The 24,448-nt window shown below is 34.3% G+C and overlaps 3 protein-coding genes across 3 annotated transcripts; 2 read left to right on the forward strand and 1 right to left on the reverse strand.

Annotated features, from left to right (window-relative positions):
* The first annotated feature begins 434 nt into the window (after positions 1-434).
* LOC136818209 (homeobox protein DTH-2-like) lies at positions 435-3,303 on the forward strand. Its single transcript, XM_067074573.1, has 3 exons — positions 435-1,121; positions 1,812-2,025; positions 2,338-3,303. The coding sequence occupies exons 1-3, from the start codon at positions 989-991 to the stop codon at positions 2,852-2,854; spliced, it is 864 nt and encodes a 287-aa protein (XP_066930674.1). The 5' UTR covers positions 435-988; the 3' UTR covers positions 2,855-3,303.
* Positions 3,304-7,436: 4,133 nt separating this feature from the next.
* LOC136818195 (uncharacterized) lies at positions 7,437-9,068 on the forward strand. Its single transcript, XM_067074551.1, has 4 exons — positions 7,437-7,521; positions 7,804-7,838; positions 8,257-8,388; positions 8,881-9,068. Exons 1-4 carry the CDS (start codon positions 7,461-7,463, stop codon positions 8,983-8,985), a joined length of 333 nt encoding a protein of 110 aa, XP_066930652.1. The 5' UTR covers positions 7,437-7,460; the 3' UTR covers positions 8,986-9,068.
* Positions 9,069-11,270: 2,202 nt separating this feature from the next.
* On the reverse strand, positions 11,271-13,263 carry LOC136818161 (clathrin light chain B-like). Its single transcript, XM_067074520.1, has 2 exons — positions 12,895-13,263; positions 11,271-12,037 (listed from the first exon to the last, which is right to left on the reverse strand). Exons 1-2 carry the CDS (start codon positions 13,207-13,209, stop codon positions 11,753-11,755), a joined length of 600 nt encoding a protein of 199 aa, XP_066930621.1. The 5' UTR covers positions 13,210-13,263; the 3' UTR covers positions 11,271-11,752.
* Positions 13,264-24,448: the final 11,185 nt, after the last annotated feature.

The following is a 24,448-nucleotide window of genomic DNA, read 5'->3' on the forward strand; positions in this document are numbered from 1 at the left end:
TCCAATTTTTGCGATAAAAAATCTAGCGCATCCTGATAATTGAAAAGACAAAAATCAACTTAATTACTCATTTAATTTCAAAAATTTTCTGACCTCTAGCAAAACTTTGATAAAGGACTGGGCTCGAATCAAGGTGTGTAATTTTTAAAAGAAAGTAGAAACAAAAATTAAAAGTAAAAATTGAATGGAATAAAAAAGTTACAAAGTTATTTCTTGAAAAACAATGAATAAAAAAATTAACAGGAAATCTTAACATTAATAACAATTAATTTTATTATCTAATATATAAGATAGTGAAACAAATAGCGGCGAGAGGTCGTCAACTTTATGATATTGTCAAGTCTAAATATTATAAACGGTTACTTTGTATGTAAAGGGCCACCTGCTGGTCTTACAGTATTGGAAGTAAAACATTTTTTTTCTTATAATACTATCCACTCTGGATTAAGATACAGTAAGGCACATGAATAAAAATCATTTCAAATTTTAGAAATATTTTGATCAAGGGGAAGCTCACCGTACTTGACAATTTCTTAAATTTTGAAAAAAAGAAATCTTAGAGCGATTACGGATATTAGTAAGAAAAACTTGAATCTATAAACGCCTTTGAGCTTTCAAAAGCAGTCACATACAAAGGAAAGAGAATGGTGGGGAGGCAAGGCTAAAGAAATGTAAGGATCACTTGCAGAGGCTATTGTAAACACACAGGAAACTCTCGAAAGATATTTTAGAATTTATTTTTAAATGGTAATGGTTGTATTGAGTTGACACGTCAATAAAAATCAAATCCGCATTTTGAACTGGTGCTGATGTTAATTGTTATCAATTCCTTTGTTTAAACTTCAAATAGGAAATTGAAAATATTTGATGTTTGTCATCATCATCATCAAAGGAGGAAAAATTTAAAAAATTAAATTATTCCTGAACGGTGGACCGGTAAGAACACTAATCCGAGATCAAGACATAGTTATAAACAGTACACAATTTTATGATGTCTTTCTTGATTGAAAATTTGTTGAAAGATAAGAGCAGTGAAAGGAAAGACCACGATAAAAGCAGAGATCAACTCACACCACCTGCTACTCCAACTAAAGATGATTCTTCAAGACCGAAGCTAGAAGGTAAGTTTTGTGACTTTTGTGACTTTTTTTGACGAAATTGGTTTTTAGAATGCATAATGGTTCTCGAAATTTGTTCTCTAAATGCATTTTGAATATTCTCTACCAATATATATGCTTCATATGCTTCAGTCCTATAAAAATTGTACTGTCAATGATGGAGAATTTAAAAACGAATGCGGGTTCAGCCTGCACATTGATAGTTGTGGTAGCAAGAATTTTTTGGTTTCATTTTTCTGAAGTATAGATACTAACAAGAAGGAAAATATCAGTATATCATTACACCATTCACCATTTTATTTTCATACAAAGGAATACCCTTTCTTCGCTTTCCCGGGGGGGGGGGGGGGTACTTAGGCAAAAATGGATGATGGGTATGTGCGGACGGTAAGGGTCATTTTTTTCACCTTTCAAACTAAGGGTCGGAAAAATCAGAAAGTTTTAAATTAGTCTCTCTAAGGGTCACCTTTTCAGCAAAAATCAGTCTCTCTAAGGGTCGAAGGTCCCGTCCGCACATACCCCTCATTCGCCAACCCTAGTACCCCCCCCCCGGGTTCGCTTTTTATGATTCTTATAGCACTCACGATTGTATCACGTGCATAAGTAAAATAAAAACGTGGTGCAAGTGGCTCTTGTTAGTTTGCGAGATTGAAAATTACAGAGTTCTAAATTCTTAATATTTTTAAAATTTAGATTTATCAGACATCGAACTTTCCAGTGTGGACGAAGATGATTTACAAGACTCATATTCAAAGAAACGAAGGATACTTTTCACACGCCAACAGACATGGGAACTGGAAAGAATTTTTCGACAACAACCTTACTTATCTTCACCAGAACGTGAAGTATTAGCAAAGAAAATCAACTTGACTCCAACGCAAATTAAGATATGGTTTCAGAATCATAGGTATGTAGCGTCAGGATTTAACTTCTCGTTGTTGGTTTCCAGTTGGGCCCACAGCGTTGTTTCAACATTCATCTAACGTTGGACGGGGTTACAGATATTAGATAGATTTTGATGGTAATATCAATCTCCATCAAGTTTCAGTCCGTTATTTTTACCCCAACTGACTGAAAAAATCCTACTGGATCTGTGAAAAGGGGGTGTATTAATATAGTATGTATTAATTCAAATTATAAATTTTTATATTTGAAAATTTTAAGAAATTAAATCAATTATTTTCAAATAATGAATAATTTTTCTTAATATTTTTCATAGATACAAAATGAAGAAATACATGAAGGACATGATTCAACAAGCTGAATATGAATGGCAAAAACAGAAGAACGATCGTTACAATCCAATGCACTCACCACATCGGAAACTCTCAGCTTCAAGTCCTCCATATCACAACCCTCACAGATCCTCATACTATAGTCGCCCATCATATCTATCAACTCCACCCTCCTTTCATCGCCCCCGCCCTTATCCACCAAGAAGCAGTATCTCAGATTACACGCCCTCCTCGTCAATATCCAGTTATCCATCAACGCCAAGCACGCCCCAAGAATCGCCCCGTAAATCACCCTATTGGTCTTCAAGCAGCAGTTGCCCGCCCTCTTTATCACTTTCTACTTCTACTGATAAACTTGTTTTCAACTTCAAGAAGGATGACCTATACAAACATTCACCTACTAATTCGTTGAGATCTTCAGTGCATTCAAGTTTTGGACCTCACGAACATTTAAAGAAAAAATGGTGTAGTTGCTGTCCTCCAAATATAGAGCGTCCATAAAATGCTGAGACAGCAAAAAATTATCAGAATTAAAAACGAAAATATTTCGCCTGTTTTACCCCAGAGATTATTTGAGTCAGCAGAAAAATAGGTTTTCAACGTGTTTTAACGTTTTTTGTTGCAGTTTTTTTTAAATTGTGTTAAATCATAATGTTTTGTATTTAAACATGTAGAGTTTATATGTAGCAAATATATTTATGTTGTGCAATATTTTTAAAGAAAAAAGAATATTAACTAAATACAATAACATATAATAAGTAAATAATATAATATTGAGTAAAAATATAGTCTACGTCTACCATATGTGAGAATATGTTATATTTAGAATATCCTTTTGTTGTAAATAGTGTATATAGTATACAAAATAAAACTGTCAAGATGTTGTTTAGTATATATTATTTTACGTGAGGTTTACAATAAAATTATCTTGGGAAAATCCTTAAAAAAGGACGGAATTAAAAAAGAATAACTTCTTTCTCTATCTCAATTGTACTTTTTTTAGCTGTTTTTTCCCTGTAAGAAATACACGTTTTATTTTTTATTAGAACCCAGTTTATAAGAACATTGAGGCTGAAATTCGTCGAAAAATTAAGAACATCGTAAGAATATGCCCAGCCTCAGTTTGGAAAAAAATGACAAGAAACTACAATTTTTTTCTCTTTTCAAGCAGTTTTAACCGAAACGATGCTATCGTCCGTTTAAAGTTTAGTAAACGCAGGAAAGAGTTAGGGTGTCAGGGCGGTTTACGGGGAAAAAGTGGCAGTAGAGTTTTGGAACAACACTGTAAATATCTCCGCCACTGCTTACTCCACCCGAATTTATCACGCCTCTCCTATCCTAAACTATTCCCTTTATTAGTGATCTTGTGTAGACGATAGGATCGTCTAAACCGAACTTAGATTTTCTAAAATCGAGAGTCAAATATTGTTCAAATTTTGCCAATTTTAAGTGCTCTTTATTTTACATGTTATTGTCGATTTAGAGTAGTCTGAAAAATTAAGAACGCATTTAAGAACATTTTAGGCTGAAAACTGCCAGAAAAATAAGCACATCCAGGCTCAGCCAAATTTTAGGTGTTCTAATAAAAAAACGTGTAAATATATTTTCTGTTTTATGAACCCCCGGGGTTGAACGAAGATGAGGATCTGACCACATACCTTAAAATGGTCAAAGGTTTTCAAGAAAATACACCGTACACCGTATAGATATTAAAATCAAATTTGGGTAAATTTTCTCTGCACTGCAAGGGTCCGATATCAAAGGCCTAATTTGGGCTGCTTTTATGGTCGCTTTTCAATCGAGTGCCTCTCCCCCTCCGGGTTTTTGAACAATATCCCAGTATGACAACTGAGAACTGGTATAAGATGTTATGCCAAATTTTGAGTTTCAAGACATTATTGAGGCACCCCCTCCAGTCGACCCTCAATTCACGTATTCACGCACAAAATTTTGCTAATTCACGTATTCACGTGCAAAAAAAAAAACGCTTTTCACGTTCACGCACCAATTTTGCTTTTACATCTTTGGTTAAAACGATTGTGACCTTAATGGGCTAAATATGACTTTTTTGTGTTTTTTTTAAGCAGTTTAACCTATTCTTATTATGCCAAACATTTTCGCCAATATGAAGTTTTCTGCAGTTTTGTAACCTTATTCTCAATAGCGTCGACCTTTTAAGGCATCTTTTACAGCTATTTGAGCTTCAGTAAAGCAATGTTTTAGGTCTGCCGCGCCAAAGTTACAAAGAACTATCCCTCTGGCGTAGGGTGGGCTTTTGGTGTGGGGTTTTCTTCCTCGCAGAAGCGTAGGAAGTCTTTTTTAATTTTAAATCGAGGTTGGGCCAATCATGGTTTGAGAAGCCGTAGACTTCAACACAAGCTTAGTACGATCAGAGGACTCAAATTCCAATGCTCGACCCCTATCTCATGGAAGCAAATGTATGGAAAACAACAACGCGAGCGAAGCGAGTACGAAATTTTTCGACAATTTTCGCTTTTTTATGACTGAAAAACGGCCTTAATACGATATTGTTAGCCAAGTATGCCTTGTTTTGTGACACAATTCTTTTGAAAATCTTTGATTTTATTTAGCACTGACCATTTGTTAGCAAATATCTGGTTTCAAGAGTTTCGCCCAAGAGAAAACTTTTAAGATTTAGAATGCCTAGATTGCTTGAAAACGCATCATGTACATCATTATCTGAGAATTATTTTTTAATTGTTCGATGCTGCATACATAAAAGATGTTTTAGAACTATCTACTTTTGCAAATTATTGAAGGAGCAAAAATCCTGCTCTAAGTCTCTAAGTTAACGCGGTATCATTTTGTGTATTGTATTGAAGTAACAATATATAAGTGACTACGGAGAGACGAATAACGCTGACGGAGAAAATTTCTCTTGACTGTTTTGTTTTGGCTAACACGTTCACGCTGATATCTTGATTCACGTATTCACACGCTAAAAAAGTCCAATTCACGTATTCACGTCAGGAAAAAGGCTCATTCACGTGTCACGCCAGCCCCTGGGGGAGCCCCATTATTGTATGAAAATGCAAGCTCTTTTTCCGACATATAAATTAGAATATAATTTTTTCAAATTAAGTCATAACTGTATATGTTATTACTGACAGTCAGGCCAAGGTTTGGAGATTGGAATTACAATATAATTTCAACATGGAAGGAAAAAATTTAACAGATATGAGTTTCAGTTTCACATAGATGCCCAATTAGATTATCGAAGCGGAAAAAGGATAGATTGTTAATAAAAGTGTCAAGGAAGTAAGTGATAAACTATTCGTGATATAAAATCACTGAATAAGTCAGCTGAGAAAGTCAAAATGTTTGTGGTGTACCAGCAAAATATCTTTATAGGCTTTATCGGGGCTTAATCGTTTCCTTTTCGTATAAAGATTCATTTTGAAACAAGAAAAACCGAAACAAAATACACAGTTTCATTACAGAAGCAAATCAGATTATCAGATTTACGAGCCCAGGTGAAGGGTTTCTGATTTTGACTGTTACAATATTTTTAAAGTATCAAATTTTTTTATAAAACCAATAATTCTCAGTTCCGTTTAGGACTAGGATAATGCACTTGATGTATCAAGTAACTACAATCAGTCAGGGAAATAGTGGCAAAAAAAGGCAGTTCTAAGACCCCCTTCCCCTATTATCAATGTTGGATAGTTAGGAGTGTCTGAGCAGGCCTGTGTCGGTCATGAAACATTGTTACTAGGGGGAGGGGGTTTTAGAGAAAGAGTCCTGTAATTTTTGTCCAGCTGCCAACATATTTCCTGACTGATTGTAGATAATCGAGTTAGATAAAATCCTGAAGCCTTTGTTCATTGTAATGTGAAATCAAAGCCCTAAATTTGTTGATATAGTATAACATTGTTGAAACATTTTTGCTTATACAGAGTGCACTACTGGGGTGCATATTCGGGGAGTCAAAGTCGAAATTTTCTCCTGCCGTTGCAACCATGTCATCCATGTGCTTCCTGACTTCAATAACTTTAGATAAAGATAAAAATGAACGCCTCTTGGTCTGTGCCATAATTAAACATAAACAATTGAAAGGTCATAAAATTTGTCAGAAAAAAGAATTATAAATGATAAATATTCCTTAAGGGAACTAATTTTCGCGGGAACTAATTTTTGTGGACCATCAAAAAACATTTTTTTGCGGAATTAATTTTTGCGGTCGTTAAATTATCTTAATATTTACGGGAATTAAATTTTGCGGTCAGCTAGCATGAAATACAAATTTCCATGAACCAAAATTCTGTTGATACGTTTTGTACAAAAATGGCAGACATCAATTAGTGATCTTAGAAAGAAATTCATTCAAATGGGCCTAAAATTCCTGTTAATTTTCAATGAAAAATGAATTTTCCTTTTAAATTTCACAAAAAGCTTTGAAATGAAACTTAAAGAACAACGATAAATTTATCGTTAAATTTATTTTTTCGGATGACCAATTTTGAAAAATTTTGCGGGAATTAATTTTTGCGGTCCGTAGGTCGACAAACCTTTTGCGGGAACTAAATTTTGCGGTTTGGGGCCAAATCCACAAAAACCGCAAAAATTAGTTCTCGCAAAAATTAGTTCCCTTAAGGTATTAAGAATACTGCAGCAGGCTTTGTGGTAGTAACTTTACCTAGTTTGAACTGGACCCAATTTCTCTTACTTAAAAAATTGATGATATTTTTTACTTCAACCAAAGACTTTGCAATCAAAATACACGTGAAAAATAGATTTAAAATTTGCAAACGTGATGAATGATTCAAAAGACGTTTTAATTACATTCAGGAACTACGAAGAACGAATGATTTTTTTGATTCGAAAGTGAAAATTAGGTAAGTTTCCATATTTGTACATTTAAATTGCAATAACCTTTGTCTAGCCTAGCAAGTTTATTTGAACAAATGAAAAGCTGTAACAATTCATTAACCATATTTTTCAATAATTGTCTGGAATTTAATACCTTTTTGAAACCCAGTTTCCAAACATTGAAACCGTATAAATAGGGGATTCATTTGAAGGAAGAACATCATCACCGCTTCTATTTCTTTTCTGTTGTGAGTATCATCATAATAAAGAAGTCAAAATGAAGATTGCTTTACTTTTCCTTTTCGTTGCCGTAGCTTTTGCTGAAATACCTTTTGATGGTAAGTTGGTACTCTATTTTTCATCTGTCTCAGGTCCATTTAGCTTCAAGTCTACTCTTTAACCCGAATGGATTTGTACTGTAGTGTTATCCTGACGAAATAAGATCTTCTACAGATCGCTGACGCTGTTTCAACGTACATCTTACATTATATGGATGTTTTGTAAGTTGTAGTGTTTGACTGTTGATCTATGAAGAGTCTTTGGAAAGAGGATTTTATCAGATATTTCAAAAGCTTTTCATATGAGAAATCATTTAAAACTCGTTTTTCATTTTCCAATAGAAATCGAAGAAGAAGAAGGATCAGGCCACGTCAGTGTAAGTACAATTTCCAAACCTCTCGGTCCTGCTTTTCAAAAAAATTGACACTAACAAGTGTTTAAAATTCAAATTAGTCAGAAATTTTATCACTTGCACTATAATATGCGAATGAAGGGAGTGACTACTGGTTAATTTCACAACACGAGAAACGATGGGTGTCATTATACCACCATATAATGGGGCTGTCCCGTTAAATATCCAAGGGATAGTCTTATCTGGTAAACGATGCTCATTCATCTAATTATCCTTACAAAAAACTGATTTAGACCAAACTTATACCACAATTCCAAAGACTTTCATAACACCCTCTTGAAATTCTTCTCGGAAAAACACCCTGAAAATGTCCATTCCACCTTTTACGAATACCAAATGGAACCTGATCTAATTTAATGACATCATCTTTATTGTCATGTAGTGTCGTCACGAATTCCGTGAATGTGCAAAGGACGCCGAAGGAGACCGTCAAAAATTCTATGTCTGTTTGGCCAAATATTTTGGATGTAAACATGATGAACGAATGGAAAAGATCAAACACTGCATCCACAGAGTAAGCGAAACCTTTTTTTAAAAAAGATACCTTAGCACCGAGTTCTTTGAATGGAAAATTACGTTTTCTACTCTACTAGTATTAACCCCTCAGCTGAGAAAATCACATATCACATATCAGTACTCTTAAAGAAAATACAAATCACTTTTGCTGAATATTAAGTTTTAAAGTAAGTAATCCTTCAAGTAAATTTAAAATGTTTTTAAGCCCCTACCATTTTCTAAACGAATACAACTTTTCGAGTGCCACTTTATTATTAAATTATTAAATTATCCCTGAATTCGATCCAATCCTTTTTTTACACCTTTTTCTATTGTATATAGGTGCGAAAAAAAGGCTGAGACGGTTTTAGGGTGGTAAAACCGGCAAAAGAATGCCCACGCGGCAATAGGCGGCGGCTACGTACGAAAATTATTTAGTACGGAAGTCACACACGAAAAAACATCGCTAACATTGCCCTTATTTATTCTAAAGTTTTTTTTTCGCTTTTAGTGTTACCAAGAGCGCCAGACTTGCCGTAGCTTCCGATTTATCTGTGACATGAGACTCCGACATTGCAAATACAACTGCTACAACATGAGAAGATCAGAAGAATAAGATGATCAAAATATATTCTACGTATTTCATGAATTTTTTTAAATTTGTCGTGAAAAAAGAAGAAAATGAATTTATTCCAAGAACATAGATTTTAATTGTCACTTCATCTAATGACCTGAAGGTTACACATCCTCATATATCTAGTTACCAATCGATTATAAGTTTGTCAGGTTTCACTCATTCCTCTTAAAAAAAGAAATAGTAATAATTGTAATCGTAGATCTGACATCCACAAATCCTGCTGAAAAATACCGTGACGGGACAATTGCCCCCCGGATGTCAAAAGTAAAAAAAGATGTCAAAATTTATGGTGATCGAGTAACTCGATTTTAGCCTTAATGTTCTTATAAAAAACCTCATCTTTGAAATATCCTATTTTTTTTGAAGACGTTTTTTTAAGTTTCATGAATGAATGAATAAATAAATCACACCTGGGTTTTCTCGGAGCCAAGAATATTAAAGCGACAACATGAAAGAGCGTCCCAGCATCGTCCCACCATCGTCCCACTTGAGCGTCTCAGCATCCGAGCCAGCATCGTCCCAGCATCGTCCCACTTAAGCGTCCCACCTGAGCCACCGTCCCACGTCCCACTTTTCCAGTAAGCCTTTTATTTTCATTTTGTTTTTCAATAACGGCCTATGTACATGGGAATTCAGTAAACACTTTTTTATAAGAAAATTTGCCAGAAAAATTATCGCTTATTTTTGAGATCGCTCTTTATTTGTTTTTGGTCACACATGATTGTTTTAAAGTGGGTATATTATGCAGACTTTTCTCTGTAATCGTCAAGTCTAAAGTCTAACAAGAAAAATAGTCAAAAAGACTAACGATCACCCGATCAAGAATTGTCTCAACGGTGATTGTCTTTTTTTTGGGGGGGGGGAGGGGGCAATTGTCCTGGGGGGGGGGAATTGTCCTGGAGGCAATTGTCTGGGGGCAATTGTCCTGGGGTAATTGTCTGGGGGCAATTGTCCTGGGGGCAGTTGTCTGGGGGCAATTGTCCTGGGGGTAATTGTCTGGGGGGAATTGTCCCGAGGGCAATTGTCCTGGGGGGAATTGTCTGGGGGAAATGTCACGGGGGGCAATTGTCCTAGAACCGAAAAATACTTGCAAACAAATATAATCTACATCCAAATACGCTTTTTTTTATGTATAATTTGACAAGTTTTAGTCGGTGCTAATGGCGAGAAAAAGTTATCAAGGTCAATTTGCCTGAGTCTAGCATTCAGTTATACCTTAATGGACTACCGTTCGGACGGTATAAAGCTATGAGTAAATGCTGACATCGTTATAGTTGTAGGCGTTTAGATTATTGACTAAGTAAAGCTTTCCCCAGCACAGCATATACACATTCTATCAGCAAAAAATATTTCAGTGAATCTCATACCTCCCCTCTCAAGTTTAATAGCTATTTCACTCATTTGAACAAATATACATTTCAGAAATTAATATATCATGTCATTTATTTGCCTACGGAGCCTTGCTAAACGTGTAGACCATCCGACGATGATTTTAAAGTCTGTTTCAAAATAATCTGCAACTCTTTATAGAATTTGAATTAGACCATATAGTCATATGATTAGATGGTGGTTTTTTGCTCGTTAAAAGGTATTCAAGAGTGGAATTTTATCCAAAAAAACGAAGAAAAAATTTAAAAAATGAAAGAATGAAGATGAAAAGTGAAGAAGAAGAACTTCAACTTCTTTAATAAGTGGCTATGATTATGATCTTCACACGATTGATTCTATCAAAAGTTATTGCCTTTTTTGTCTCCGCTGCAGACTAAATTGAGACAGACTTTAATTGTGTTTTACTAATTTGTCAGTCGGAATCAAAGTAATTTTCTTACCTATTGTAATATATCTTTCGCACTAGTTTTCACAACAGATGATACGATATTCTCAATTCAAGGATAGCAAAGTTGGAAAAGGATTATCCTGGAGTTTAAAAAATATCTTTCAGGGTAAAACTCTCGTATTACTGGGAGTCATTTCAATAAAATTTCTTTCACATAGATCTATGTTGATCGAACAAATATTTTTCCAAAATTTCATCGAAAAGTAGATAAATGTGGGAAATGAAGGGTGTATTTTGAAGGGACGAGATGGAGTTTTTAGAAGCTCTTATTTGATTTGGTTGGTTGTTAACCAGTAATTAATCAATTTTGTTACTTTTTCTAAAGAATTCGTCATTTTTATTACTTCAAATGACCAATTATTAAAGTATTAAACTCCATCTCATCTGATTTGAAAAAGGAAGCCTCTAGACTGAAGTTGATAAAGTGTTTACATTTTTGGATTGTTGTATTTTCTATTAAAACGATAATTTAAATTAAATTCCAATCAATGATATGATTCAGCCATGGTAAATAAAAAACAAAAGTTTAGTTAGTTTCACATTTCTTTGATGCTGAAACTTTGATGAACCATTAGAAACTTACAGGAATTGAATTTTAACAACTCTATAGGCAGATGATAACACACATTTAATCAAGATTTCGAATAATCATTTCAGAGAATGTCAAGAGAGAACAAAAGAGAATTAGCAAAAATGTCTACAGTAGTAAAAATAAAAATTATATACCCGCCATTATATATATGTTACAAATTGAAACAAACAAACAAAAAAGTGAAATTAGCAAAAAAAGGACCTCAGAAAGGTAATCGTAATGGAAAAACTATAAATCACAAGACTATCTATAAAATGTTCACCATAGAGAGCATACCTGATATAAGGTGAGATGAGATAAAAAGGTGAATGTAGAGTCTATCGAATTAATGGGTTTTGTTTCAATTGTAACAAGATGCTTCTCATGCGTCCAACATCCTTTGTATTTTTACTATTTTTAGGGTTGAAATCACAGAATCTGGATACTTTCTCCCATTCGTTGCCTGGCTTCGTATCGGTCATTTCTTCAATGAATTGCTCTTCGGCCGATCTGTTTTCCGTTTTGGTTTTATCGAGTTGTTCATTGTAATGGTTGTACCAGTCGTCTAATTCTTTCTTGGCACGTTCTGTCCATTGTTGATGGTTCTCCACTTCTTCTTCCTCCTGTTGAAAGAAGATGAAGAATATGAGAAAGATAAGACTTAAAGCAACACAATTTGGGAAAATTCTTGACTTGTAGAAGCAGGTAGAAGACAGGGTAGGGTGTAAATTCTGAGGCAGACAGTTAGGAATATGATAACAGGGTTGAATAATTTTCACATAGAAATCCCATTGTTTTGGGTGAGTACGATGTTTTTCAAAATTTCCCCTTTAGAATTTGTTGTCACTTAAGTTATTATATAAAATGAACTGATTCCAAAATTAAATTTAGATTGGATGGTCATACGTCAAAATTATTTCTCGCCAAATTTAATTGTTGTTCAACTTAGTCCAGATTTTCCCTAAAAAGACCCTCATTTCTCCTTTTCTCAGCAAAAAAACTAACAAAATAAAGGGTAATTTGCCAAAACTAATTCTCGCCAAATTTAAAGAAGTTTCCTAGTTAGCCAAAATAAATACACGGGTTGCAAAATTATATCAGTGCAACCGAAACATGTGATTACTCGAAAAAAGTTAACGTGATTTTATTCCCATGTTACTTGCTTTACAACTTACAGCAGATAAATTTATTAGTGCCAATAAATCCGACCGAACCAATCAGAAATAAATGTCATGCAGTAAGCACATAAAAATTTCGAGTAAAAGCGTGATTTGTCTGAAGACTTTAATTTTGCAACATGTGTATTGTTCGAAAATTGGCAAATTGTCCCGCACACCGAAATGTCTTCTCTTCAAGGTATTTAAAGATCCTTTATTCCTTACTTTTAATCTTCTTTGGCCAAATCTTAATTAACCTACCCCATATAATCAAGAAGTAAACCATAATCATAATCAAATAATGTTAAAGAATAGAAATTTACCTGTTTTTGAAGTGAGTCAGCTTTTTCTTCGCGCCATTGTTTTAAAGATTCTGGTTCCTCGGCAGGTTGAATAGGGATGATCGGAGCTGGTGCAGGTTCTGTAAATCCATTCATCACGGGTTCTTGTGGAGCTCCATCATCGATTGGTGCATTACCTAAATCCTCAAATTGACCCATTATATCAGCACCGCCATTGTCAGGAGGTGGTGCTCCATCCTCACCGAATTGGTTTTCATCAATCCCAAGTTCACGAAGTTGATCTTCTTCTTGCTGTAAGAATTCAGCAGCTGGGTCATCTCCTAATAAGTCAGCCATTTTATTATTTTTGTTTTTTATTCAGAGAATTGACTAAAATAAAAAATAACTTTAAATTACTACTTTTGTTTGAGACGATAATTTATAATTTTAAAGGTATAAATAGTTAGTCCCTTTGAAAAAAGTTTGTGTTTTGAGGGAAGAGGCCAGTTTGAATGCCAAGAGGGGGACTTAAACAGGAGACCAACTGAAAGCCACGCAAGGCACAAAAAAAATCACACTTTCTCTTTTATCATTGGTTATTTCTAGTTCGAGGAGGATAATTTTGAGGCATAACATGTCCTGTTCACAAATCAGAGTCTTAAAGATAGTACCTTCTTTCCTCAACCCCCCTTGGAATTTAGGAACACTGGACTCATACCAGGCTAATATGGTGTGGCTTCAAGGAGCCGAAACAAAAAATGTACTGAATCACTACTATGAGTAAAATTAAAGATCTCTACAGCCATGAAGGGCCAAATGTCCAACAGTCTGGGAAATCCTCTTTTAATAGGGAAAAGCTGACCCATCCACCCATATCCCAAAACGTTGGTGCAGGTTCTGTAAATCCATTCATCACGGGTTCTTGTGGAGCTCCATCATCGATTGGTGCATTACCTAAATCCTCAAATTGACCCATTATATCAGCACCGCCATTGTCAGCAGGTGGTGCTCCATCCTCACCGAATTGGTTTTCATCAATCCCAAGTTCACGAAGTTTATGAAAAACTGAATAAGCAATTATCTTTGTAAAAATATAATCGTGTCTTACACGATTCTGAATAATCCATAACAACCCCACCCAGTAATGTCAATAGAGTGAGTAATAATTATTGGTTCTAGACACAAAGCCCTGACACTATTCCCACATACGTACTGGATCGAAGAATATATTTGTGTCTTACACATAAAATTGATTTGTGAGTGAGCCCTTAATAACACCTTAACTTCTGAGATTTACTAAAGATTTGAAAGCCTTGGCAGTTCAGACAGTCACACTAGCATCCCGCCGAAATGTGTATCAAAGATTAATGCTGCGAAAGCACTATATCGTTTACTTGGCTCGCAAGCAAAAAAAATACACCGCAAAACTTATAAAGGGATTCATTTACTGTGTCTACTTTGATTTTGCAAACACGTTTGATACAGTTCCTCACACGAGGTTGGTAAAGAAACTAGAATGTTACGGTATCAGCGAAAATGTTAAAATGGATTACAGCTTTTTTATCAGACCAAAAGCAACTAGTCAAGGTTATCTCAGCTAAATCAACTACTGACCATGTCATAAGTGGAATTCCTCAAGGAAGCGTACTTGGGTCTCTGCTCTTTGTTATCTACATAAACGAAAAGGTATTCTTCGATGTACTTTAATGGGATAAATTTTCGCGGGGATTAATTTTCGCGGATTTCGCGGATTTGGGTGTCATCCGCGAAAATAAGTCCCATTGGAAATTTGAAAAAGGCCCATCCGCGAAAATTAGTTTCCGCGAAAAATTTGAATTTTTTTTGCAATCCGCGAAATTTCTATTTTTATCGTTTTTTATTTTTTTTCTACATGAGGGCACGCAACCCTCGATAAAAGGTCAAATCCTCGATATGCTTGTTAGCAAAAAATCGTTTTCCTCAAAATTTTCTTCACAAATTTACAAACTTGGAAGAGGTATTGGAAAATTTTTTATCTAAAGTGATCGCTTATTGTTAAAAACTTTTCAATGCAAGAGGGTAATCCAACTGGCTTGAAATTAAACATTTAAAAGGATATGTAAGAAAAGGAGGGAAAACGGAAGACAAAAGAATTTATTTTCAATGATAAGAAAGAGTGAAAATAACGAAACAAAAATTTTAAGGCATTTTATTTATCTCTCTTTTGCTTCTTTTAACACCATGGAAGTTCAAATTCAACTTTTGATAGTTGTAATACATATCTCCTCGCCCTATTCCAAAACACCCTCTTATTACTTGAAAAAAGAATTCTTAATTTTCCTGGAAAAATTTTATTTCAATGTTTTGACTCTTTTCAAAAATTTTAATTTGTACCCCAATCCGCGAAATTAAATCCCCGCGAAAAATCAGGAAATCCCTCGTCCGCGAAAATTAATCCCCGCGAAATCTTAAAATTTCGCGGATGAGCTCAACCGCGAAATTTAATCCCCGCGAAAATTTATCCCATTAAAGTATTTCTCTCTGCCGACGATACGAAGATAGTGAAAATAATCGATTCTATCAGACTCTCTATAGGCCGTGGCCAGTGGATTGCTAAAGTTTCAAAAATAAAGAAAAAATTAAAATGTCCGTGACCAACTTTTTGATATGTTGACAAAAAAAAAACGCTCAAAACTTTTGATCAAGAAAAGTTGAGACTTTGATATAATACATTTTTTTGCTCACTTTGAAGAGCTCTATCGCGTGGTATAGGTCTTTTTTGGATTTTGAAGACCCCCCAAAAATTAAAAGGCTTACAATTTTGCCTGAAAACGCAGAAAATCACAAATTGATCAAAAACTGCAGGTTTTCAAGCTTGGTAACATTTAAATTCCAAATCAGCACCCTCAAATTGTCTAGGAGACATATCAAAAAGTTGGTCACAGACATTTTGAAAAAAAGTGAAACGTTTTTGGGTCACTGGCCAAGGCCTACTAGTTGTTCAAAAAGATGTCTTAGAATTGGAAAAGTGGTCCCGAGATTGGTTTCTAAAGTTTCATGCAAATGCTATGTCTAGACTATAGGTAAATTTGTCAATATTAAGCATACAAACAGATACCAGCTTGGAGGTAACGAACTTGAACATGTTTTTGAAGAAAAAGACCTAGGTATCTTGATTGACTCTGAATTATATTTTAAGGAACATATCTCTAGACAAGTCAATAAAGCGAACTCTCTATCTTACGAGTCATCCAAAGAAGCTTTAGTGACCTGAGTCCTTCGGCATTTTCCACATTGTATACAGCCTTTGTCAGTTTCTCAAGAAACTTTTGAAAAATCTCAACCCAAACAAAGCATCCGGTCCAGACAATATCTTCTCTAAATTCCTAAAGGAACTTGGTAATGAAATTGCACCTGGACTAACTTTGGTAATGCAGACATCCATACTGCAGTCAATGACTCCAAAGGACTGGTGTCATGCCTTGGTTGCCCCAGTCTTCAAACCAGGAAAAACAGACCGAGCCAAAGCTGAAAACTACAGGCCAATAAGCCTAACATCAGTATCATGCAAGATATTCGAGCATATTCTTCACAGTAATATCATCTCCCACCTTGATAAAAACAACATACTAACTGATACATAACATGGCTTTCGGAAAAATCGTTCATGTGAATCTCAGCTTTTACTCACCATTAATGACCTTACATAATCGCTTAATGAGGGAAAGTCAAATCGATTCCATCTTGCTTGATTTTTCAAAAGCATTTGACAAGGTAGACCATGACAAACTGTGCATTAAGCTCGATCACTACGGAATAAGAGGTAATACTCTCTCCTGGATTAGAAATTACCTTGCAAACCGAACGCAAACTGTACTTGTTAACAGCATGCGTTCAGACAAAGTCATGGTATTATCTGGTGTTCCCCTAGAGACAGTATTGGGACCACTTCTATTTCTAGTATACATAAACGATCTACCATTGTGTGCGAACTCTCAAATTCGTCTTTTTGCGGGTGATGCTCTATTATACAGAAAAATTGAATCAGTCAATGACGCTTATCAACTTCAACATGATCTAAATAATCTGATTGAGTGGGAAAGGCATTGGTCCATGGAATTCAATCCAGACAAATGCAAGGTCCTCAGAGTCACCAATAAGCCCAAAATCATCCTATCTGACTATTCCATGCATAACCAGATCCTTGAGCATGTTTACTCAGCTAAACAACTCGGCGTATTTATACACAAAAAGTTATCTTGGAATACCCATGTCAACTACACCTTGAAAAAAGCCAACCAAATCAGATGCTTCCTCCAGTGTAAACTGCGTACATGTAACCAAGTAATCAAGCTCCAAGCTTATCGTACCTATGTGAGGCTATTTTTGAATACGCATCAGTTGTCTGGGATCCTCATACTTCAGCAAACATATACCAATTAGAAATGGTCAAACGCAAGGCATCCAGATTTATATGTAATGATTGGAGATATTCCAGTAGTCCAACCACCATGATTCGTAATCTTAACCTTAAGATCCTCCAGCAAAGACAGCTTGAAACTAAACTGAACTACATGCATAAGATTCTACACGGTCGAATTGCTTGTTTATCTTCTCTTGTATGTCGTGCTCGTACCGCTAACTTAAAAATTATACCAATAAATGCACGAATCCAGTCGTATGAATACAGCTATGTCCCCTCAACAATTAGGCTGTGGAATGCCTTACCAACCCATATCGTCAATGAAGAAGACCCTGATAAATTTAGCCTTAGCATTTCAAACTACGAATTTTAACTTGTGGAATTTTTTATTTTTTATTTCTTTTTGATTTTTACTTTTTTCTATCCTGAGCTAGTCCTTTTTGTCTCATGCGATTTTACTCTTTGTGTCTTGTCCCCATGCTTTGTCTTCTGTTTGAACAATTTTTGCGCCGTGTTTTCTTTTTTACTTAGCACTGCTGGCCTCATCACCTTTGTGGAATCATCGACATGGTTAATTTTAATATTTCAACTTAATATTTTTATCTTACATTTTGATATGAAAATATTTATTTTAATAGTTTTTAATTTCCAAATTACAAATAATAATTCCTACAATTTTTCTACTTAGCTTAGCATGTCATCGTCTCGTCCCAGCTCACTCTTACACTTTGACATTTTGAGTCTACACCTACTGTTGTGCTTTCCACATTTTCAGCAGTGTCTTAGAACATCTTGTGCTAATGTTTTTAACTTTTTATTTTATTTTATCCTTTATGTTTAAAATCACGAAAATGTACGTAGTGTATTATGTGATAATTCAATAGAACTAGAACTAAAACGCATCTAGAATATGCACAATCAGTGTGGCAGCTGAAATTTACGCCGTGGCATTAATCTGATTGAAGCGGTCCAAAGAACAAGACTGATTTTGCAGTATTGTAATCTCCACTATGAGAAACAACTCACGACAAGCTAGTTAAAAGAACTCGTCAGGTCAGATTTCACGATCACGAATCTGTTCCAAACTTTGCTGCTGATGGTTTTCGAGGAGCGCAAACAAAGTCATTCTACTATAGAACAATCCCTACATGGAATGCATTGCCACGATTTGTCATCGAGTCAACCTCCATTAAATCAATTTATTAAGTTATTTTCTTGGGAACTTGAGCTTGATTAAGGTAATTCTCATCCTTGTTGTTACAAATACATGCTGTAGATGACTGATGTTGTTTTTTCTGAAAGCTTGATTTTCTAGTGTGACTGTTAGACTAAGACTCCTTCTTGCCCATAGTTACAGCGGTTTGTGCAAAAAAAAAAAACATAGAAAATTTTCCAAATCCCCAATTTCAATTAAACCAATAAAAAATTAAATTTTTCTATGTTTCATTTTTGCACCAATTCTTCAAAATAAAAATATTTTAAATCAGGTCATTTTTCATGCCCTTTAAAGCGTCTGGTAATCGGACGCTACCCCTCTTGAAATTACTAAAATACTGGTAAAAAGAGCCTTTTTAGTAAAAAACACTGGAAAAAGTGCTCTTTTTGACCACCAGCGGACACTGCTTTGCCTTTCTAAAATATGGCCTGTAAATATTCTAAGTTCTTTATTTATTCAATGGGTTTTTATGGCACTTTGTTGATAATCTAACTCTTGCATCCCGTTTTCTTCAGAGAATCGAAGATGAGAAATAGTCTACAACGTATAAATAGTCTAACAGATCAAAACAAATAAAAAAGTTGTTATGATTTTTATTCCTATTTTCGACAACTATTGCCGAAAACGGCAATTTTTTCAACCATAACATGCTGAATCAGCAGAAAAGTAAAATCTAAAAAAAGTAAATAAATGAAAATTGCCGTTTTCAGCAATTTTTGAAAGAAAAGTTGATCTCATTATTGAACACGTGGTTTTCGACACCCTTGCAATTAGTAGGTCCACTTTGCCTCGTTTATTTTAGTTTTCAATTGGTTTCTGTCAGAATGCAGACTAGCAAAATCAAGTCATAATGTAAAAAAGCATACAACAGGAGTTCTGTTTTCTCTTTCAGGCTGTGTTTTGGCATTGATGCATTTACATTTCATTTGAGAACTTTTCATGTTATTGAGCAATGAAAAATTGAAAAATCACTTTTAAAGATCCGAAAAACCTTTTCCTCAAAATATTTTTTTTGGCAATAGTTCAGAATAGTTGCAGAAAAGAGCAAAAATTGCCGTTTTTATCTGAAACACCTAATTGATAATGGCAAATTAGCTCCCGGCATTGAACTTTAAACCTTACAGGATAGTGTATATCCAGCTGCTTTCTTAGAGTTTAGTGTTGTTTACCTCTACATTGATGGATCCATTTTCACCGGTAGGGTTGGGAGCTTCCTCTACATATATGTCAGTTCCATATATTTCTTTTGCAGAGACAGGAATAATACACTCAAATAAATCTTAGTCAGTTAAAACATACAAGGGAAGTGAGTAAAGATAGAAAAAAAAAGTGGAATCATATCCTGGAGGTTTGTACCTTACGCTTACCTACTACCGTGAGATCGGTTAACTTGCATCAGTGGAGGCTAATATGCATAGCCCTCAAATGAATGACCTGGCTGGTCATTAAAATACAAAGTTAAATCAAAACGAAAATGGTAGCGTAGAGCTGCGAGCGGAGCTGCGCGCTGCGTACTGTGAGATCAAGTAACTTGATCAGTGAAGGCTAACATGCTAGCTCTCAAATGACTGACCAATTTAAACAACAAAATTTCAAAACACTTTATAAACTACTGTCATTGTCAACTGCTCTAACTTGGGACTATTACACAAGTGTTACGTGTATGCCAAATTGCATATTACGAACAACCTTTAAATTGCAGAGTACAGGCGAAAAAAAAATTGAAATTCAAAATGGCGGCCAAGCCTACGCCGATAACTATCAAAAATCTTCATTTTTCAATCAGCTATTGCAGCTCAATAAATCAATGAAATAATTTGAAATAAAAAGTAAACAAACTTTGAACCTTTCATGAATCCAAATACAGAAAAGTATTCATCTAAAGTGAAGATTACATTTCAAAATAAAACGATTTCCAAACCAACCTAAAGTCAGTGTCTGCCAACTAAAAATTTCTCTGCAGGGTCAATGGCAAGGAGTTACGACTTCAGACTTTAGATTCCAATTCTTGTATATGCTGCAATGCCAAATGATCTGTATTACAAATACTTCCAAATGGGTCCATAAGTTAAGAAATGAAATTATCATCTAGCACAGGGGTTTTGTTTTTAAGATTAAACTTCAAAATAAAATTGTTAATGAACTTGTTACTTAAAATATCACTTACTTACATAATTTATTTATGAAATAACACCCCTTTCTTAAAATAAATGGGCGTCTTTTATGAATTTATGTTTGCCGCAAGAAGGGAGAAAAATTAAATTTGACCCCCGTTCTTTTCTCTTATTTTCTAAAATACATCTTTTAAAATTCACAAGGTTAAAAAATACATTACTATGAAGTTTCATGCTTATCACAATCATCAGATGTGTAAAAACATTTAAAAAAAACCGGCAGGTACAAAATGCATAAAACATAATGCATATTGCATAATGCATAATAGTATTGTGTAATTTACAAAACGATTTTATATTTTCTAAAACTCTCCTTTGTAGAGGCTAAAACCGTGAAACCCTGATGCTTTGTAAGAGGGAAAACCCGTTGAAATTTGTTAGAAATTGTTCGAAAAGATCTCCGAGAAAACCCAGAATAAAGATCTTGCTATAAAATTTACGTTTTCGAGTTTTCGCTTTCGAAAAGTAATATACGGAGGAGATATTTTCGTGTTTTTTCTACACTATACTACATTCTGTAAAATACAACTATGAAAATCAAAATGGCGACAAGCATTTTCAGTGGATCATGGATTTTCTTCATCATCTAAAATACAGATTTACAGCTTTCTACCACCCTTTATTTTCTGGTAGAAAATTGTATATTTGTTTTGTTGAAAGTAACATCTTTCAAATTCTCCTTATTGTAGACTCTAAAATTGACATTTTTCAAATATTATGCATTATGCATTATGCAATATGCATGTTTTATGCATTTTGAACCTGCCGAAAAAAAAACCTTCTTATGTACAGATTTGAAGTGTGGAAAAAAATCGTAAAAAATGATTAAAAGCATAATACCTCTATCATATGGCTAGACATTAGAGATCAAGCTTCCTTGTTGCGGAACGACCGTTTTGAGGGCGCGAAGCGCCCGAATAGGGAGTGTAGCATCCTTTCTCTAGATCTGGGCGTGTGGCGTAAAAAATTTGTATATGTTATATGTACGAAAATTTCAAAAAAAATCGTAGGGTGACATATCGACTTTGCTTCGTGTTGGATGGGATCAATTTTCTGTAGCACTATTAAAAGTATCTGTTTTGTAAAAATATTTATTGCAATAGAATATGATTGATATCAAAAGTATTATAAAGTAAGACTTTTGATTAAAATTGCAACTTTTGTACAATTAATAGTAAGAGTGTCAAAGCTTTATCTCCTTTGCTTTTTTCCCGCTTGTTCCAGATGTCTGGGCCCAGTCATTTTTTCTGCGTTTCATTTTCAAAACAACAAAGATGGCCCTGAAAACCAACGAATCTCTTCGGTTTTTGAGGTGCATGCATTAACTTTTGGACTGATTATAGCCCATTGAAAGGTAAATCTTCAATTTTTTTCACCTTTATAGTTTCAACTACCTTTGGAATGTTACATTAGTACTTTTTCTTTGTGTTGACTTTTTTGTATCTGTAAATTGAATTTCCATCTCACAAAACAAAATGTTTTTTTCTCGGCCATGTGTTTCATGACATGGATATCATATGGCCATGTTTTTTTTCCACAGGCTTATTTTTATTCATATGGGTCGTGTGTTTATTTCATTTTACTCTAACTATAATTATTTTCATCTCTTCTGTCTTCAGCTTCAGGGTTCAGGTGAAGGAGCTTGATTGATGTGATGGGTGACTTTTAACTACCGATCGGCCGACTGGCTGAATCAGCAGTGTTTCAGAGTTTTGGTGGGTGAACGTGCACAACAAAGAAGCAGCATAAAACCAAAATATACATAGCATTATGACTGTATGAACAGATATTATGATTGATGGAGAATAATAAAATGGTCCTGCTGAATATAAATTGTGCCAGTTCCATGTTATTCCGTGCAATGTTTACGAGACAAAAGAGAAGACTGTACTGGAAAGCTGAATCAAAATGATAATTACTAGTTGCTATTTTCGTCATTGAAGATTTCTTCAATATTTATTCGATAATGGAATTGTTTTGATTTGGCTTGATTGATTGTTGATTCCATTATCACTTGCTGACTCTCGAGAGATTTTTGTTTCACATAACATTGGAGCTTGATCATCATCAATTAGAATAATGCCGATTTATATTTGTACGATAAAGTGATAACAAAAGCATGATTGATGGCTTTAGCCCACCAAAAGACAATTAAATGATAAAAGTACCTATATGTTACTTTTGATGCTAGCTCGAATATATTTTCAAACAAGATATCTTTCACAAAAAAGTGTTTTTACCGGCGAATCAACTTATATTTTCATAAACTCTTTGACATGAGATTGTAGATAAGGCTTGTTATTATTACCGCCTAATAAATAGTAATGGCATTACTTTAATATACTTATATATATATATGAATTATAGAAGTTTTTGAATTTTATTCTGCAAAGGCCAAGGCAAGGTTCTTGAAAAAATTAGTTTTGACTGGTTTGGATTGATTTTATAAATGAAACATTGGGAACATCTTTTTGCCGAACACACAATATCGCAAAAATAGACTCACAAAAAGAAAAAATTTCATCACGCAAAAAAATCTCACTACTGTAGTCTTGATAAGTTACTGGAAATTATTGCTAGGCTGCTGATTCCTTTTCGCAAAATTGATGCTACATTTGAAGTGAATGATATCATAAAGAGGTAGCACATTTTGAGAGATTGTATACTAGGTTCTAATGGCTGAAAAGCTCAAGATCATCTTTCAAACTACGCACTATTTTCTTTTAAATTTTGAAGGGAAATGTATAATATAATTTTTGAATTGTTGATAAATTTGTCTTTGTAAAATTTTTATAGAGAGCTAAGTAATTGTTTCAAAAACTCTCAAAAAGATGGGATAAAAGTCTTTCAATTTATTCAGATAAACTACCAGCCTAAAGCCTAATGTAATATCTTTGTTGTTGGTCATTCAGCCATTGCACAAGAAATAAACATGTGTGTTCTTTTTTGTCACTTGCACTATTTTTTATAAGAACCAGTAAATTTTTTTAAAGGTTTGGCTGTCCTTTTTTGCACTTTGAGCCTGAAATTGTTTTTGAATTGCTCAAAACCCGGCGTATTTAATTTTTGAGCCTCGTATTGTTCTTATAAAATTCTTATAAAAAAGAAAGAGTTGGGTTGGAAAACATTATCAATAAAAGTTTGACTTATAAAAATAATTTGTTAGTGTCGATATTTCTTCGCTTTGCGAAAACGGAACGGTCGTTCCGCAACCCCTTTTATGTATAAGAATTGCGAAGCGATCCAGGCAAGTCACTCGATTCGCAAGTTGCAAGCAAAATATTTATAGGATCACACACTAGAGAAATTGCAAGTTAAAATAGATTCATAATCAATTCGTAAATGTAAACCCCGGCCGCGAAACCCCGACATAACTGCTCAGGTTCAGGAAGATCAAGCCTCTTTACATGAATATATTTTCAAACAAGATATCTTTCACAAAAAAGTGTTTTTACCGGCGAATCAACTTATATTTTCATAAACTCTTTGACATGAGATTGTAGATAAGGCTTGTTATTATTACCGCCTAATAAATAGTAATGGCATTACTTTAATATACTTATATATATATATGAATTTATAGAAGTTTTTGAATTTTATTCTGCAAAGGCCAAGGCAAGGTTCTTGAAAAAATTAGTTTTGACTGGTTTGGATTGATTTTATAAATGAAACATTGGGAACATCTTTTTGCCGAACACACAATATCGCAAAAATAGACTCACAAAAAGAAAAAATTTCATCACGCAAAAAAATTATCATTATCAATAAAAGTTTGACTTATAAAAATAATTTGTTAGTGTCGAT

This window comes from Clytia hemisphaerica, unplaced genomic scaffold (assembly GCF_902728285.1).
Source record: "Clytia hemisphaerica strain Z4C2 unplaced genomic scaffold, Clytia hemisphaerica genome assembly, whole genome shotgun sequence".
In the NCBI taxonomy this organism is placed as follows: domain Eukaryota; kingdom Metazoa; phylum Cnidaria; class Hydrozoa; order Leptothecata; family Clytiidae; genus Clytia; species Clytia hemisphaerica.

Bases quoted from the DNA above. Each gene is read 5' to 3' on its own strand.
- LOC136818209 (XM_067074573.1), top strand. From the start codon at position 989: ATGATGTCTTTCTTGATTGAAAATTTGTTGAAAGATAAGAGCAGTGAA. The intron at 1,122-1,811 runs GTAAGTTTTGTG...TTTAAAATTTAG, and splicing joins TTCAAGACCGAAGCTAGAAG to ATTTATCAGACATCGAACTT. The intron at 2,026-2,337 runs GTATGTAGCGTC...TATTTTTCATAG, and splicing joins ATATGGTTTCAGAATCATAG to ATACAAAATGAAGAAATACA.
- LOC136818195 (XM_067074551.1), top strand. From the start codon at position 7,461: ATGAAGATTGCTTTACTTTTCCTTTTCGTTGCCGTAGCTTTTGCTGAA. The intron at 7,522-7,803 runs GTAAGTTGGTAC...ATTTTCCAATAG, and splicing joins TGCTGAAATACCTTTTGATG to AAATCGAAGAAGAAGAAGGA. The intron at 7,839-8,256 runs GTAAGTACAATT...ATTGTCATGTAG, and splicing joins AAGGATCAGGCCACGTCAGT to TGTCGTCACGAATTCCGTGA.
- LOC136818161 (XM_067074520.1), bottom strand. From the start codon at position 13,209: ATGGCTGACTTATTAGGAGATGACCCAGCTGCTGAATTCTTACAGCAA. The intron at 12,038-12,894 runs GTAAATTTCTAT...TTCTTTCAACAG, and splicing joins CTGACTCACTTCAAAAACAG to GAGGAAGAAGAAGTGGAGAA.